Here is a 12,845-nt window from a genome sequence, read left to right as displayed (position 1 = left end):
ATTACTTGAAAAAGAAACTGAAAATACTTTGCTAAATATCATGACCTATATCACTATAAATATTCTCAATGAAAATTAAATAATCAACAAATGAGGGTCTAGTTTCAAGGGAATTAAACTATTAAATACAGTTTTATAGGAACACATTTATATTCTTTCCATGATCACAACACATACGCTACTAACAAACAAACTGTGAAACAACCAGTATGGAATACAAGTCACTAAAGAACAAAATCTGACATGGGGCAATGAAAGACGTAGAACAGCAAAATGACAAGTTTGTACCGATTGGCTGACCAAGAAACGATGGCCAGAGATATGACACTGGAGAACATGGGGAGGCGTGATTAAAGAAGTCACTGTTACATAGGTAAAAGCTGGTCTGCCTTCTTATTCCCAATGTATAAAACAGCTACTTTACAAGTCATGCTATGGAGCAGATCAGCTACTACCTGCTGTTATTGAAACACATCAGTTCATTCTCTCCTCTTCATACTACATAATGAAATGAGAGGAACACGATATAACATACACTATTTAGAACACTTTTCCCCATAATACAGCATGCCTTTCACTGGTAACCTGTACAACATAACTTCTGTTAAGTGATATGGATACATGAGTTTTAACGTTAAAGGTAATAAAATTCTAACCCTTCTAATACCATTTCAACAAGCCATGGATACATTGGGAACTAGTAAAGTCCGAATACGCTATTCGAGCTTGACACTGTGACCTTGAGCTGGGATCACAAAGAGGTTTTTTTTCTCTGATAATGACTTGATTTCTAGAAGTGAAATGGACGGTTCCCACTGTATAACATCGTCCCAGTTCATAAGGCAAGCTGTCAATATATCAGGGTATTCATGTGATGCAAAAGTCTCAATATGAGATTCTTCAAACAATAAAGTACCTGCATACCATACATTGATATCATACTGCTGCATCAGTCATATTATTCCTACGTGATACCAGGATCTTCATGCCTACGAACTCTGGCAGGATTCTGAACAAGTTCATCATCATGGCAAACCTTAAGCCTTTTCACTGCCGGCCAAGGTTTTCAATGATAAGTTCAACAGCCACAGCAGTGCTCGGTTCTAACCAACTAGAGAAAACTATGTACAAGATACAGAGAGAAAAATAGGTTGAAGAGATTATTTGGCCTCCAACAGTGGCATCGACTGTTCCAAAATATGAAAGAAAATCATCTTTCCACTTACCCAGCTGCTGCTATTAACAATGGAAACTTTCTTCCCTGGATTGTGCAGAATCCTGCCATGCAAGAACCCTGGGAATCTCTACAGAAAGGGAAGCATTCAAGTCACTGTACTACCCACAATAAACAATGAGAGCCATTCAAAGAATTTGGCAGCACTAGTTTAACATAAAAATATCAACATTCAAAACAGATTAAACACAACTTTAATACCTAATCATGTAATACTGTGACAGTTACCTTTCAATATACTAACTATGCCTCACATGCACTGTTAGGGGTTTTTAAAGAGTATGAAAATCTTTTAAACATGTTAAAATGTAAAAATTTGAGTTAGTATAGTACATTGTGCACCATATTGTACAGTGTACAGATCTGATAAAAACACTGAAATATAAAATAATTTCATTGAAGAAAACTGTTATTGACTGCATATAAAAACAAACAAAACTCTGTATGTAGAAATTAAAACTTCATGATTAAATATATGGAAGAGATTGAGTTTTCAAGATTCTGTAACTGAGATCCTCTCTCAATACTGTCAGGGAATGCATCTCTCAATGCATGTAAGTCTCTTTCTGAACCTTCCAAGCAACAATACACAGAACCTTCTACTCAAGATTTGGAAAAAACATTTCAACACTAAATATTAACCAAGTTATCACTCTCATTTACCCTGTGCAGTTTTTTTATACTTTTTTCTTTTAAAAAACATGTTCACTGTCAAGTGGTAAGAACTGAAATATTAAGTTGTGGTTCTTCCCAAGATTGACATAAACGCGATTAACAGGAGCTTATATCAGATTGAAACCATACCATCATCCCAACAATTTCAATTTCATAAATTGACTATCGAGTACAAAGTTGAGAATACAACAAAAACACTGGGATTACATTCACATCTGTCTGTATGTCAGCAAACAATCAACCTTCTATTTCATCCCACTACTGTACATACACAATGCACCTAAGTTGGCAACAATAACTTCCAATAATGTTTATTGTTCAATTATCGTTTTTCACTTTTCTTCACCTTACCAACACTAATTATTCTCAGAATCCACCAAAGCCTATGTCCATTCGTTCCTGTTTTATTCGATCAAGCACATGATTTTGAAGGTATCCTGCCTGAGGATATGGGGAATTAGAATATGGTGAAGGATACGGGTAATTTGGACTAGGCATATGTAAACTATGAGTTGGTGTATAAGGGAAACCACTCCCAGGTGCTCCAGTGTACGACGATGCACTGGGGGAATACTGACTATATGGATATGGTAGAGATGAACTTGGCATATTCATGCTTCCCATGGGGTTAGGTAACCCGACCGCACTTCCCATGCCACCCATAGAACTACCCATCCCGCTACCCATGCCGCAAGCTCGTTCCATGATCCCACCTCCCATGCCAGGACCACCGACAAGACTACTTCCCATCGGTCCTGTTCCTGCGAACATGCCACTCCCCATGCTGTTGGTGCCACCCATCATGTGGCTACCCATTGGGTGAGGAGTTCCCATTAAATTTGAATATGAATTCATGGAGGAGTTCATTGAACTATAATTAGAAGCAGCTAGACTAGTTACCGAAAAGGAGCTTGAAACTTGGCCTGCAACATCATGGTTTACAGATGAACTACTATTGGCTAGCGAACTTACAGAAAAATTCATGCTTGCACTACTTTGATGTAAGCTGTAACTATTTGAGGTGCTAACAGAGTAATTTGTACTTGAAGAGGTATAATGAGGACTATAACTGCCAGCGTTACTACTACTAGACCCACTATAATGAGAGCTGCTTGGATATCCTGCAAGGTAGGCAGATTCTTCATTGAACTGACTACTAGTAGTTTGGCTGGAATCATATTGCTCTCCGCTACTGCTGTTAGCAACAGCACCATGCGGTGGAGTTTCACCATCAGCAATGCTGGGAATTTGATCTACAAGAGATTCCAAACCAGATAAACTCTTGGAAGAAACATCCTGGTTTATGTTTCGTTTTGGATTGTAGTCGGGAGTGGAACCCTGAGAGTATCCAATAGCTGAACTCGTTTCAGAATCAGCAGAAAAATTACCGTAATTCTGGTAATTCATGTTTGGAGTGTCATTTGGTGGTGTCGGGCTAGAAAAATGACACTCGTTTTGATTCTGAACATTATCACCGGAAGATTCATCCTTCACAACACTGGAAGTGTTTTGAGCGCCGTCGCTGGTATCTTCAGGCATGCTGGTGGGAGGCTCAAAGTCTGGTGGCCCTAGACTTGGCGAGGTTGGAGGAGGTGACCCCAGATTGTGCTCTGAAGATATCGCCGCGCTGATCTCTGAGGATAAATCTGAATGAGTAAATGGTTGCGAGGGAGGTTGAGGCGACTGACTATAACGATGAGATTGTACGGGGGACTGATGATAATTATGCGTGGATGAGGGACTTTGGGAGGGATTTTGAGAGTTATACTGTTGAGATTGGCTACTATATGAGGGTGAAAAGGTTTGTTGGCAGAAATTTGTCGGGGAATGCATCGGAGGTGAAAAACAATTAGATAATGGTACTGAAGAGTTGGTATGATCTGGAAGCCCATTAGACATAACATTGTTCTCTTCAGATTTTATCTTCTTTGGTCTCCCCCTCTTTTTCTTTGGTGCTTCACCATTTTTATGTTCTTTACTTTGAATTTCAGTCACTTCTTTCTTATCTTCACCACCTTCAGATTTTATCTTCTTTGGTCTTCCTCTTTTCTTCTTCCCTGGAGCAGGCTGGTCATCCATTTTTGCAACTGGTATTGCGTTACTTAAGTCTGTTAATTCACCATTACTTGGCAGACGACCATAACCATAAAATGAGTGATCATCTTTATTTTCTTCCTTAACTTCAGAATTTTCATAAGTTTTGATTTTTGAGTCTGTGAACACAACTTCAGTTTCTTCTATGTCAGATATTATGCCATTTAAGTAGTCCCGAAATTTTTTGAGTCCCGCATAAAATGGAACCTTATCTGCAGCACGTGGCAGTTGAGCACATCGAGCACTAGAAGAAGGCATTACCCACATATACTGAAAAAGAAAAGAAAACTTATGCATTTATTCTGACATTCAGGAGAATGTTGAATTACCTGGTGACAACAAGGGGGACAGGAAGGGGGGGGGGGAAGAAGAGAATAGAATAGTATAGTATAAGGGTTACCCAAATGAAACTAGAGTTTTGTCGTAGTGTCGTAGCTTAACTACGCAGAGCTCTGTGTTTGCTCTGGTAGGTGGCATTGTATGTAAGAAAGCATACATCATATGCATACCTGGTATGGTCTGACGGTGCAGTGCGTTGTTTACATGTGCAGAAGCATGTTCACAACATGGATTCATCCAAATGGACCCAGCAAGCAGCAGTTCAATTTTTGAAGGCAGAAGGTGTGCCATGATCTGCTGTGGCGTTTCCGCTGAGAAATCCTCAACCATCCTCCCTACAGCCCCGATCTCTCACCCTGTGACCACTACACATTCACGCCACTAAAAAAACATCTGAAGGGCTGCCGGTTTGCCAACGATGCTGAGGTCCGTGAAACCATTGAAGATTGGTTCCACAGTCAACCATGGACGTTCTTCGCTCAGGGTATCCATACCCTTGTGACGTGCTGGGACACTTGCTTGAACAGACAAGGTGACTATGTGTAGAGAATATGTCGCCTATGGATCACTTTTACTTCCTGTATGTTCATATATTCCAACCAATAAATAATTACAGAAAAAAAACAAGTCTCTCGCTTTCATTTGGGCAACCCTTATATATAGTAGGCTAGACTTTGCATTTATGATTAAATGGATTTGTTTCACGGTGGGAGTTAATTATTTTTATTTTCCATTTTAAAGATTCATCTGAAGAAGACCCTGTTAGAGGGTGAAAACGTTACATGTTTAGTGTATATTTTTTATATACAATAAATTTTGCCTTGCTCAGCATTTTAATGTTTTATTAACATGGAAACAAGGTTCAACAGTGTTACCATTTTAAAGTACATAAAGCCATATGAATTTTGTTCAAAAAGAACTTAGTTGTATTTTTGTCTTCTAAATACTGGGGTGATTCAAATTCGTACCGATTCTGGAAAGTACAGTCCATTGGCATCCATGGTCCTTCTCGTTGTTTGCAGAGTGACGAAATCATTTGGCCGATTCCATGTGGCTGGCCTTCATGTAAAACAACTATGTAATGCCATTCATCAAATCCTCCATGGAACTGAACTGTTTGTTACTCAAGAAGTGCACCATAGAATGAAACATGTGGAAATCAGATGGTGCAAGGTTTGGGCTCTGAGAAAACTTCTGTTTGCGATTGCCTTTATATGTGTCATGAATATTACTGTGGAACAGCAATCACCATTGAAGTTCTGGGTTTGTTCAGGGATAACAAATTTGGTTGTGTAAGAAATGATGATGCATGCATATGATAGGTGTGTGAAGCTATATTTTTATGAAGGCTGTGGTTTCTCCAAATGTGAAAAGGTAAGATGTGAAAACTTTTAAAGGAAGATGATAGCAATCACTTCTTATTGATTGATTTAGTTTATTTAACTTCGCTTTTGTACCACTGTTGGCTAATTGTGAAGATGGGGATGAGTGATGGTATGACAAAATTCACGAATGGACACTCAGAAACATCCATGCCCAGGCTGGGATTCGAATCTGGGACCCCTGGCATCATAGCACAATGTGCTAACCACTCCATCACGGGGGGCCAAGAAATGAGATGCCAGTTCGACACCCACCATACCAGTCCTGATTTAGCTCCCTTCTTTCTTTATTCAACTCTCAAAAGAAGTTGTTGGGACGCAGATTGATTCATTTGGTTTATTTTACTTTGCCTTTCTACCACTTTTGGATAATCACAAAGATGAGGAAGAGTGATGATATGATGAAATTGATGAACGGACACACGAAGAACACCAATGCCCAGGCCAGGATTCGGAACCAGGACCTCTGGCATTGTAGAGCAGTTTGCTAACCACTCTGCCATGGAGGCTGGCAGCTGGGACACAGGTTTAAGTTAACACAAGAAGCAGTCAAAGCTGCAGAAGTGGTTCTTAGAGGAAAGTAGAAAGACAGGCTTTGCACATCTTTCAGAAGTGGCAGCAAATTTTGGACAGGTGAATTTCAACCAGAGAAAATTACTTTGAAATGGACCACAACCATATTTAGTTGAGGTTAGTATGCACATTTTTTATGCACAATCCTTTCTCGAACAGACAACGTCATATTTAATAGTACAAAGGCTTTTATTTTATTCATTCATTGCATGCTGCAATACTCACCGTATTAGTACCCTCTACAAAATCTGGCTGTCTTCCAAAAGTAAAGTCTTTCTTCCCAGAAAATACTTCGTAAATGAGCTTTCCATTGAACACAGCTATCTTAGGCTTAAACTTCTGCAGCTTCTCCAGCAACACTTGACTCCCTGCCAATCATGAAAAGTAAAGACTAAAAGATATACATGGAAATAAATTGTTACCTATTACAAAATTTCGGTCAAAATCTCAACATGGAACAGCCTTCAAGAACGTGGGTAGATTTTTGAAATTTGTACAAAATTTGGAAAAAGATGACAGACCAGCATTCCATTTTCCAATCCTTCCTTGCAGCTAGTGTTTGACTATGTAAAACTACTGCTTGCATATCAGAAATTCCTGAAAAATCATGAGTCAAATATCATGTATTTTGACACTTGTCTTAAATGTGAGCTTCCATCAAAGGAAACAAGTTGAACAGGTTCTTTTATGGAAAAAGTGAAATATTAAGATGTCAGTTATTAGCACTCCATATTCCAGGTAGAGATTTTGACCTAAGAAATATTACTTCAAAGTAATGTGACACCACACTTTATTTATGATAAATATAATTTACCAACTGAAGCAATGCAACCATGCATATAATTTGCCACCAACAGAGAAGATAAAGCATTTACTGTCATCTTGCCTTCTCCCAAACAGTGATAGAATATAAGATACATAAAATTGTTTGAAATATTATGAAGTACAATGAAAACCAAGGATACCGATAAAGGGAGTCAAAGGAAAATTTGTACCACCAGAATTTCTACAATAATGTTACATAACATTTTCCCTTCAATTTTCACTCTCTGTGCCATTCTTTTCCTCTTTGTCTATTCTTCTATTCCTTTCACCATTTCATTTGCATCCCTATGTTCTGTTCTTTCTTACTCTCACTTCACTTTCTTTTCTATCTTCTCTTTTCCTTTCTTTCATCTATCTTCCTATCACCATATGTTTCATTCTTTCTTATGCTCTCTCACTTTTCTTGTTTGTGTCACAGAAGGTCTTACAAGAACTGGATTTTATAATTTCCTTCCTCATGTACTCAGAAGAAAAGTTCAACAATATCCAACTGGTTATTCTTGTAGAAACAAAATATAAATATAAATAAAATGTGATGTGGTTGTAATTTTCAATAATTTCATTAGCCCAAATAATGTTTATAAATTCTCTCAAACATCCCCCTCCTCCCCAGTTTGTAATTTAAGCTTATTTCAATTATAATGTTAATACTAGTCTGTTGAAATACTAGGAATTTTTCATGACTGAGATTTGAGCAAAAAAATAATTATATTCATCAGGAAATTGTAGGTAGTTGCAGCAGCGGCTCAAAGGGCAGAGCTGCCGTGCCATGGCACTACCCTCAGAAGAAACTCATTTCTCGCCAAGGTATTGTTAACCTTTTGGTGCCCAAGGCCATTTTCACATGTAACCCCCTTGATGCCCAAGCCAATTTTGAGCAAAATGCAGAGTTTCAATTAAATGAGTGTAGATTGGAGGCTAATTGCCCTAGAGAGATGAGTGATATACCGTTGTATGCGCAATGAACCAGAGATTCAGACTATATAAAATTTAAGCAAATTTGGCGTATATGTGGCGGGGGGAGGGGGCTAACTCTCAAAATTCCAAAATTTCGGAAAAAAAATATTTGGTTCCCCCACCCTCCCCTCAAGAAAAAAGTACATGACAGCGTCGACATGCACATGGAAATGTTCGCTGACATGTAAGGAACACAAAAATATTTGCATTATTATCATATGACCAATGTAACTTGAGTTGTACCCCCAAAAGGAATGGTTGGCACGCCACTGATTCAAGCTTCAAAATGCAGCGGTATATTGAAATGACTTTAGCTCAGAGACTATTTGCCCTGGAGATATGAACGATATACCATTGTACGCAGAATGAATCACAGATTCAGACGATATATAATTTATGCACATTCGGCATACATATGGAGGGGGAAAAGGGGGAAATCCCCTGAAAATACTTTTTTTTAAAAAATGGGGTTTCTCCCCCCCTGAAAAAAGTATATGAAAAGTTCAAAATGCATATAGAAATTATTGCTGGCATGTAAGAAACAGAAAAATATTTGCATCATTGCCGTATGACCAATGTAACGCGAGTTGTACCCCTGAAACGAAAGGCTTGTACGCCACTGTCTCAAGCTTCGGAATTGAGCGAAATGCAGAGTTGCATTGCATTGACTACAGCTCAGAAACTAAATGCCCTAGAGATATGAAACCGTTGTACGCAGAATGAATCACAGATTCAGACGATATATAATTTATGCACATTCGGCATACATATGGAGGGGGAAAGGGGGGAAATTCCCTCAAAAATACTTTTCTTAAAAAAAATTGTGTTTCCCCGCCTCCCCCCCCCCCCCGAAAAAAATGTCAAAATGCACAAAATGCAAAATTTATGCAAATTTGGCATATATATGGAGGGGGAAGGGAGAAAACCCCCAAAAAATATTTTTCAAAAAAATTGTCACCACCCAAAAAAATGTCCTTGCACTTGGGCACAAAACGACACCTATGCAAAACATTCACGGACGAAAAGCTAGAACGCAGTAAAAAATGAGCGCCGATTCTTGCAACTGCTTGAAATTCTATTTTTAGACAATGCAGGGTAACCCCTGTTGCAACTTGTGGACACTTGTGCTAAAAAAACAAAGGTTTCCTTCAGCGCGCTTCGAAATTCCATATTCACAACACAGATTCAACAACCAGTCTTCCCCCTCCCCCCACCCCCTGCTTGCGCCCTCACGGAAAACTTTCATTTTGACATCGGATACTGATAAACAAGCTTCCTTTGAATGCAGTTAACAGGAGGGAGTGAAAAGCATTCCTTTAGAAGAACAAAGCAGGTCTTCCTTTGTTGGCAAAAATTTGACCTTGAAAAGAGACGCCAAAAAAAGTCCCTTTTCCCACCTTTTCCCCTCTATTTTCATGAAGACAAAAAAAATGCAAAAAAACATTTCTTTTAAATACATGTGTTAGGAACAATATAAAAAAAATCGAAATTCTAGCCAAAAATAGAAAAGTTATAACGTAAAAACTACGACCTTGACACAGCATCTCGATCGAGATGCTTGGTACTGGGAGGGTTACATTTGGGTATCTCGATCGAGACGGTTGGGTCCCAAAAAGTTAAATTAATACATTTATAATTTACATACAAGGAGATTCGAATCTCTCAATCAGTCAAGCTGACGACCACCCCAACCTCCATGCAGCATCGCCAGCTGTTTTGTACCCTCACGAGGCAATGGTCCGAGCTGTCCAAGAGCTGGCCTAACCAAGTTGACACACGTGCAGAGGTCTGAAGAAGTCTCAGTGGGGAACAAGGTGGAGGGAGTAGCCATGAGCATATTTTCGCTTGGCATGAGGGACATAGCTGCCACCTTTAGAGATAAGTCGCTAAATATGACTGATTTGTAAGACCCATTGGGAAGTAATTTGTGAGAAAGGTACGTTCTACTTTTCTGCCTACTTTTGAAAAAACGAACATAGTATTTATCCAAAGTTAAATGAACATTTAGATACAAGATAGGGCCATCCAGACTTCTATTTTTTTTATAAAGTAGAAAAATCCTATAATGATGCGAGTTTCCTTTGACATTTCTTTTGCAACAAATGTCTAGGATATTTTTGACGTTCAGTTGGAATACGTGTTCATTGGGCAGAAGGTGAGATGATTTGTTTTTCCCTTTCTCCTGTAATTGTTGCGTTTTTAGGGAAGTGCCCTGTGGTGTATAAAAGATAGGATAGCGAGTGAAGATGAATCAGATTAGTGTGTTACTATTTATTACAAACTCTGTTTTCCACATTACCAAACGAGGATAAATTAGAAGTTAAACACCTTGGCCAGTGGCACAACCATATGGAGGGGGCAGGGGGGGGAATCATTGCAGAGTTTCTTTTTTTTCCGATTTCTTGATCACGTTGGCACTACCCATCATAGTAGCCGCCACTGAGTAGTTGTACTTGTAGTAGATCAGTATATCATATAAAATGGTGTTTTCTCAAAATATTTTTCAGTCATATTTTATTGTTGCTGTATGGGGCAGATACGTAAGAACTGATGATGTAACTATGGTGCACATGAAATCAACACATCCAAATCTACATGAAAGCCAATTCCGTTCAACATTGTCCAAGCATTTCCAGCCACTACCACAAGTAGCAAAGCAACCTTCTCTTACTATTTCCTACCCTCTTGGTTTGGGGTCTATGTCTTGTCGAGAACTTTGTTACTTCCTTAGTTTTCCAGGAACACAGGCCTCCACTATGTATTTTGCCAACTATGGAAGACTGCAAATCTTTAAGTCCCCTTGTCGCCTTGCTAATTTTTCAAACATTCTTAGCAGAATTAAACCAATTTTCTGAGAGTGTGTGACGTGCATGCATGCACATTTCAGGATGATTCTCGACCCCCTTGGAATTAACCACAAAATAACACCTTCTCAGCCAGGGTGATTTCTCTAATTTTTTCTCCTGTGCCAAAGTGGTTCTTGGACTTTATTTTGCAAATTTCGCTTCTTTTTCCTGTAAAAAAATAGAACAGCCAAAACACTTTTATGTGCACTCAACTCCCCACACCTTGTCGGTCACGCCATATGCACATCATTGTTATACTCGTGACCGATGGCACGCTAGGAACAATAAAGTCAAGTCACATGTTTTGATCACAATGACCAACATGGTGTGATGGTGTGTGCCAGTTTCGGTCATTATGACCAACGTTGTAGAGAACATCTTAAGCAATCTTTTGTTGATTTTACATGTGGCAAAAGAATTAGTTTACATTCAAAGTATTTGATTCAAAAGTAACTCCACTATCAGCAGTTACATACCTTCTTTGATTTCCTTTCTTGTCAGATCAGCACTTCCTTTTGTTGCACGTGATACCATATTAGTGAAACCTATACCATACTGAAGTAACTTATAGTCATCATCTGCAGTCATTGGTTCTGGTGTAAGGCCCGAAAGATATAAACATTTCCCTGGAAAATATCAGTTAAGACTTAGAAAATGTTATTCTCAAATATAGATTGTGAATAACTGAAGATAAAATAATGGAGCACCAATTCTCTTCTCTCTTCTACTAGATGAATGACTATTAATAGGAAGGAAATTACTATTAGTGAGTCTGAATTCAATTTAACCACAAGATGACAATGCTACAATCATACAAGAAACAAAATATACAAATACTTACATACTTAAAGTTGGATACTAATTTAGCACTATGACTTTTCCAGAAAGAAAAATTATATTATGTTGTAAACACATAGAAAATCACTTTTGCTGCATGTTCTGCTTAGTCTCTACTAGAAAAATAAAAGTAATATATGGAAAGAAACCCACTATAAAAGCTGACATGCTGCTTAAGTATAAAAATTTAAATATTGTATTAAATACAGTGTTACACTTCAAAACAACTAACTGCTTGGGCAAAACCCTTACCAATGGTTTCAATGTATCTTCATTTCTGTGTTAAAAGCAAAAAAACAGGAAAGGCTATAAAACTAAAGAATTCCATTAATATAAGTGTTATTTGAAAAATGTTATGTTACTATGGTAAAAATTATGGAAGGTATTCAGCAAACAATACTGCAAAATAAGCAAAATCAAAGTAGTATGTACGTTCCAAAAAAAGTTCAAAGTATTTCAAATTGGTAATCTGATTTTGTGCTAGATTCACTTGACGTCTCCATCTTCCACAGATCAAAGATATCAATGAAATCTGAATATAGTAAAGAAATAGGGGGTATTCTGTAAATCAGGACACTTCATAAGATCACAGGTATTATATTCTGCAATTTTTGTGCAGATAGGAGGGATCAAGGGCAATTTGTTTGTAGAATGGCATGGAAAGGCAACTCCCTCTACACTTTTCTTATGTTCCTCCCCATGTGTAAAAATATGGGATAAAAAACCTCAAACTGATTTGATTCAATCTTAATCTCTGAACAAAGAAATAGCACATTGAATGTAATATGGCAACTTTTGTAGGTGACAAAATTAGAATCTGCAAAATTAAATTGAACAGAAGAAAATATTTACATGTAACTAAATACTCCTAGCATAAGATGGAAAATGCAAAGTAAAGAAAATAAAATTATAATGTGGGAGGAATAGAATTCAATACTGTAATCGTCACCCCTAGCAATTAGTTAAAGAATGTAAGTAATAAGTATTGTGTCACTAGCACACACATTGACATGCACTGTACAAGAAAATTACCTCTGTATATTAATTTTTAATAAAAATAATACGAATAAAACACTATTTACA

The 12,845-nt window shown here is 37.9% G+C and overlaps 2 protein-coding genes across 5 annotated transcripts in view; one reads left to right on the top strand and one right to left on the bottom strand.

Moving 5' to 3' along the window:
* The window catches only part of LOC145983867 (uncharacterized), a 178,621-nt gene that overhangs the window by 55,215 nt on the left and 110,561 nt on the right, over window positions 1–12,845 (top strand). The window lies entirely within an intron of this gene.
* The window catches only part of LOC145983869 (uncharacterized), a 47,052-nt gene continuing 34,207 nt past the window's right edge, over window positions 1–12,845 (bottom strand). For all 3 annotated transcript variants that reach the window (XM_083116933.1, XM_083116935.1, XM_083116934.1), the window contains 3 exons: window positions 11,402–11,551; window positions 6,523–6,665; window positions 1–4,273 (listed from right to left, as the gene is read on the bottom strand). In XM_083116933.1, coding sequence (XP_082973059.1) covers window positions 2,276–4,273; window positions 6,523–6,665; window positions 11,402–11,551 — 2,291 coding nt within the window. In that variant the 3' untranslated portion in view covers window positions 1–2,275. The remainder of the gene's footprint in view (window positions 4,274–6,522; window positions 6,666–11,401; window positions 11,552–12,845) is intronic.

Source organism: Lepisma saccharinum, chromosome 2 (assembly GCF_977018435.1).
Source record: "Lepisma saccharinum chromosome 2, izLepSacc3.1, whole genome shotgun sequence".
Taxonomy (NCBI): Eukaryota; Metazoa; Arthropoda; class Insecta; order Zygentoma; family Lepismatidae; genus Lepisma; species Lepisma saccharinum.
The sequence above is the reverse complement of the archived record's forward strand: the minus strand, read 5'-3'. Positions and strand labels throughout refer to the sequence as shown.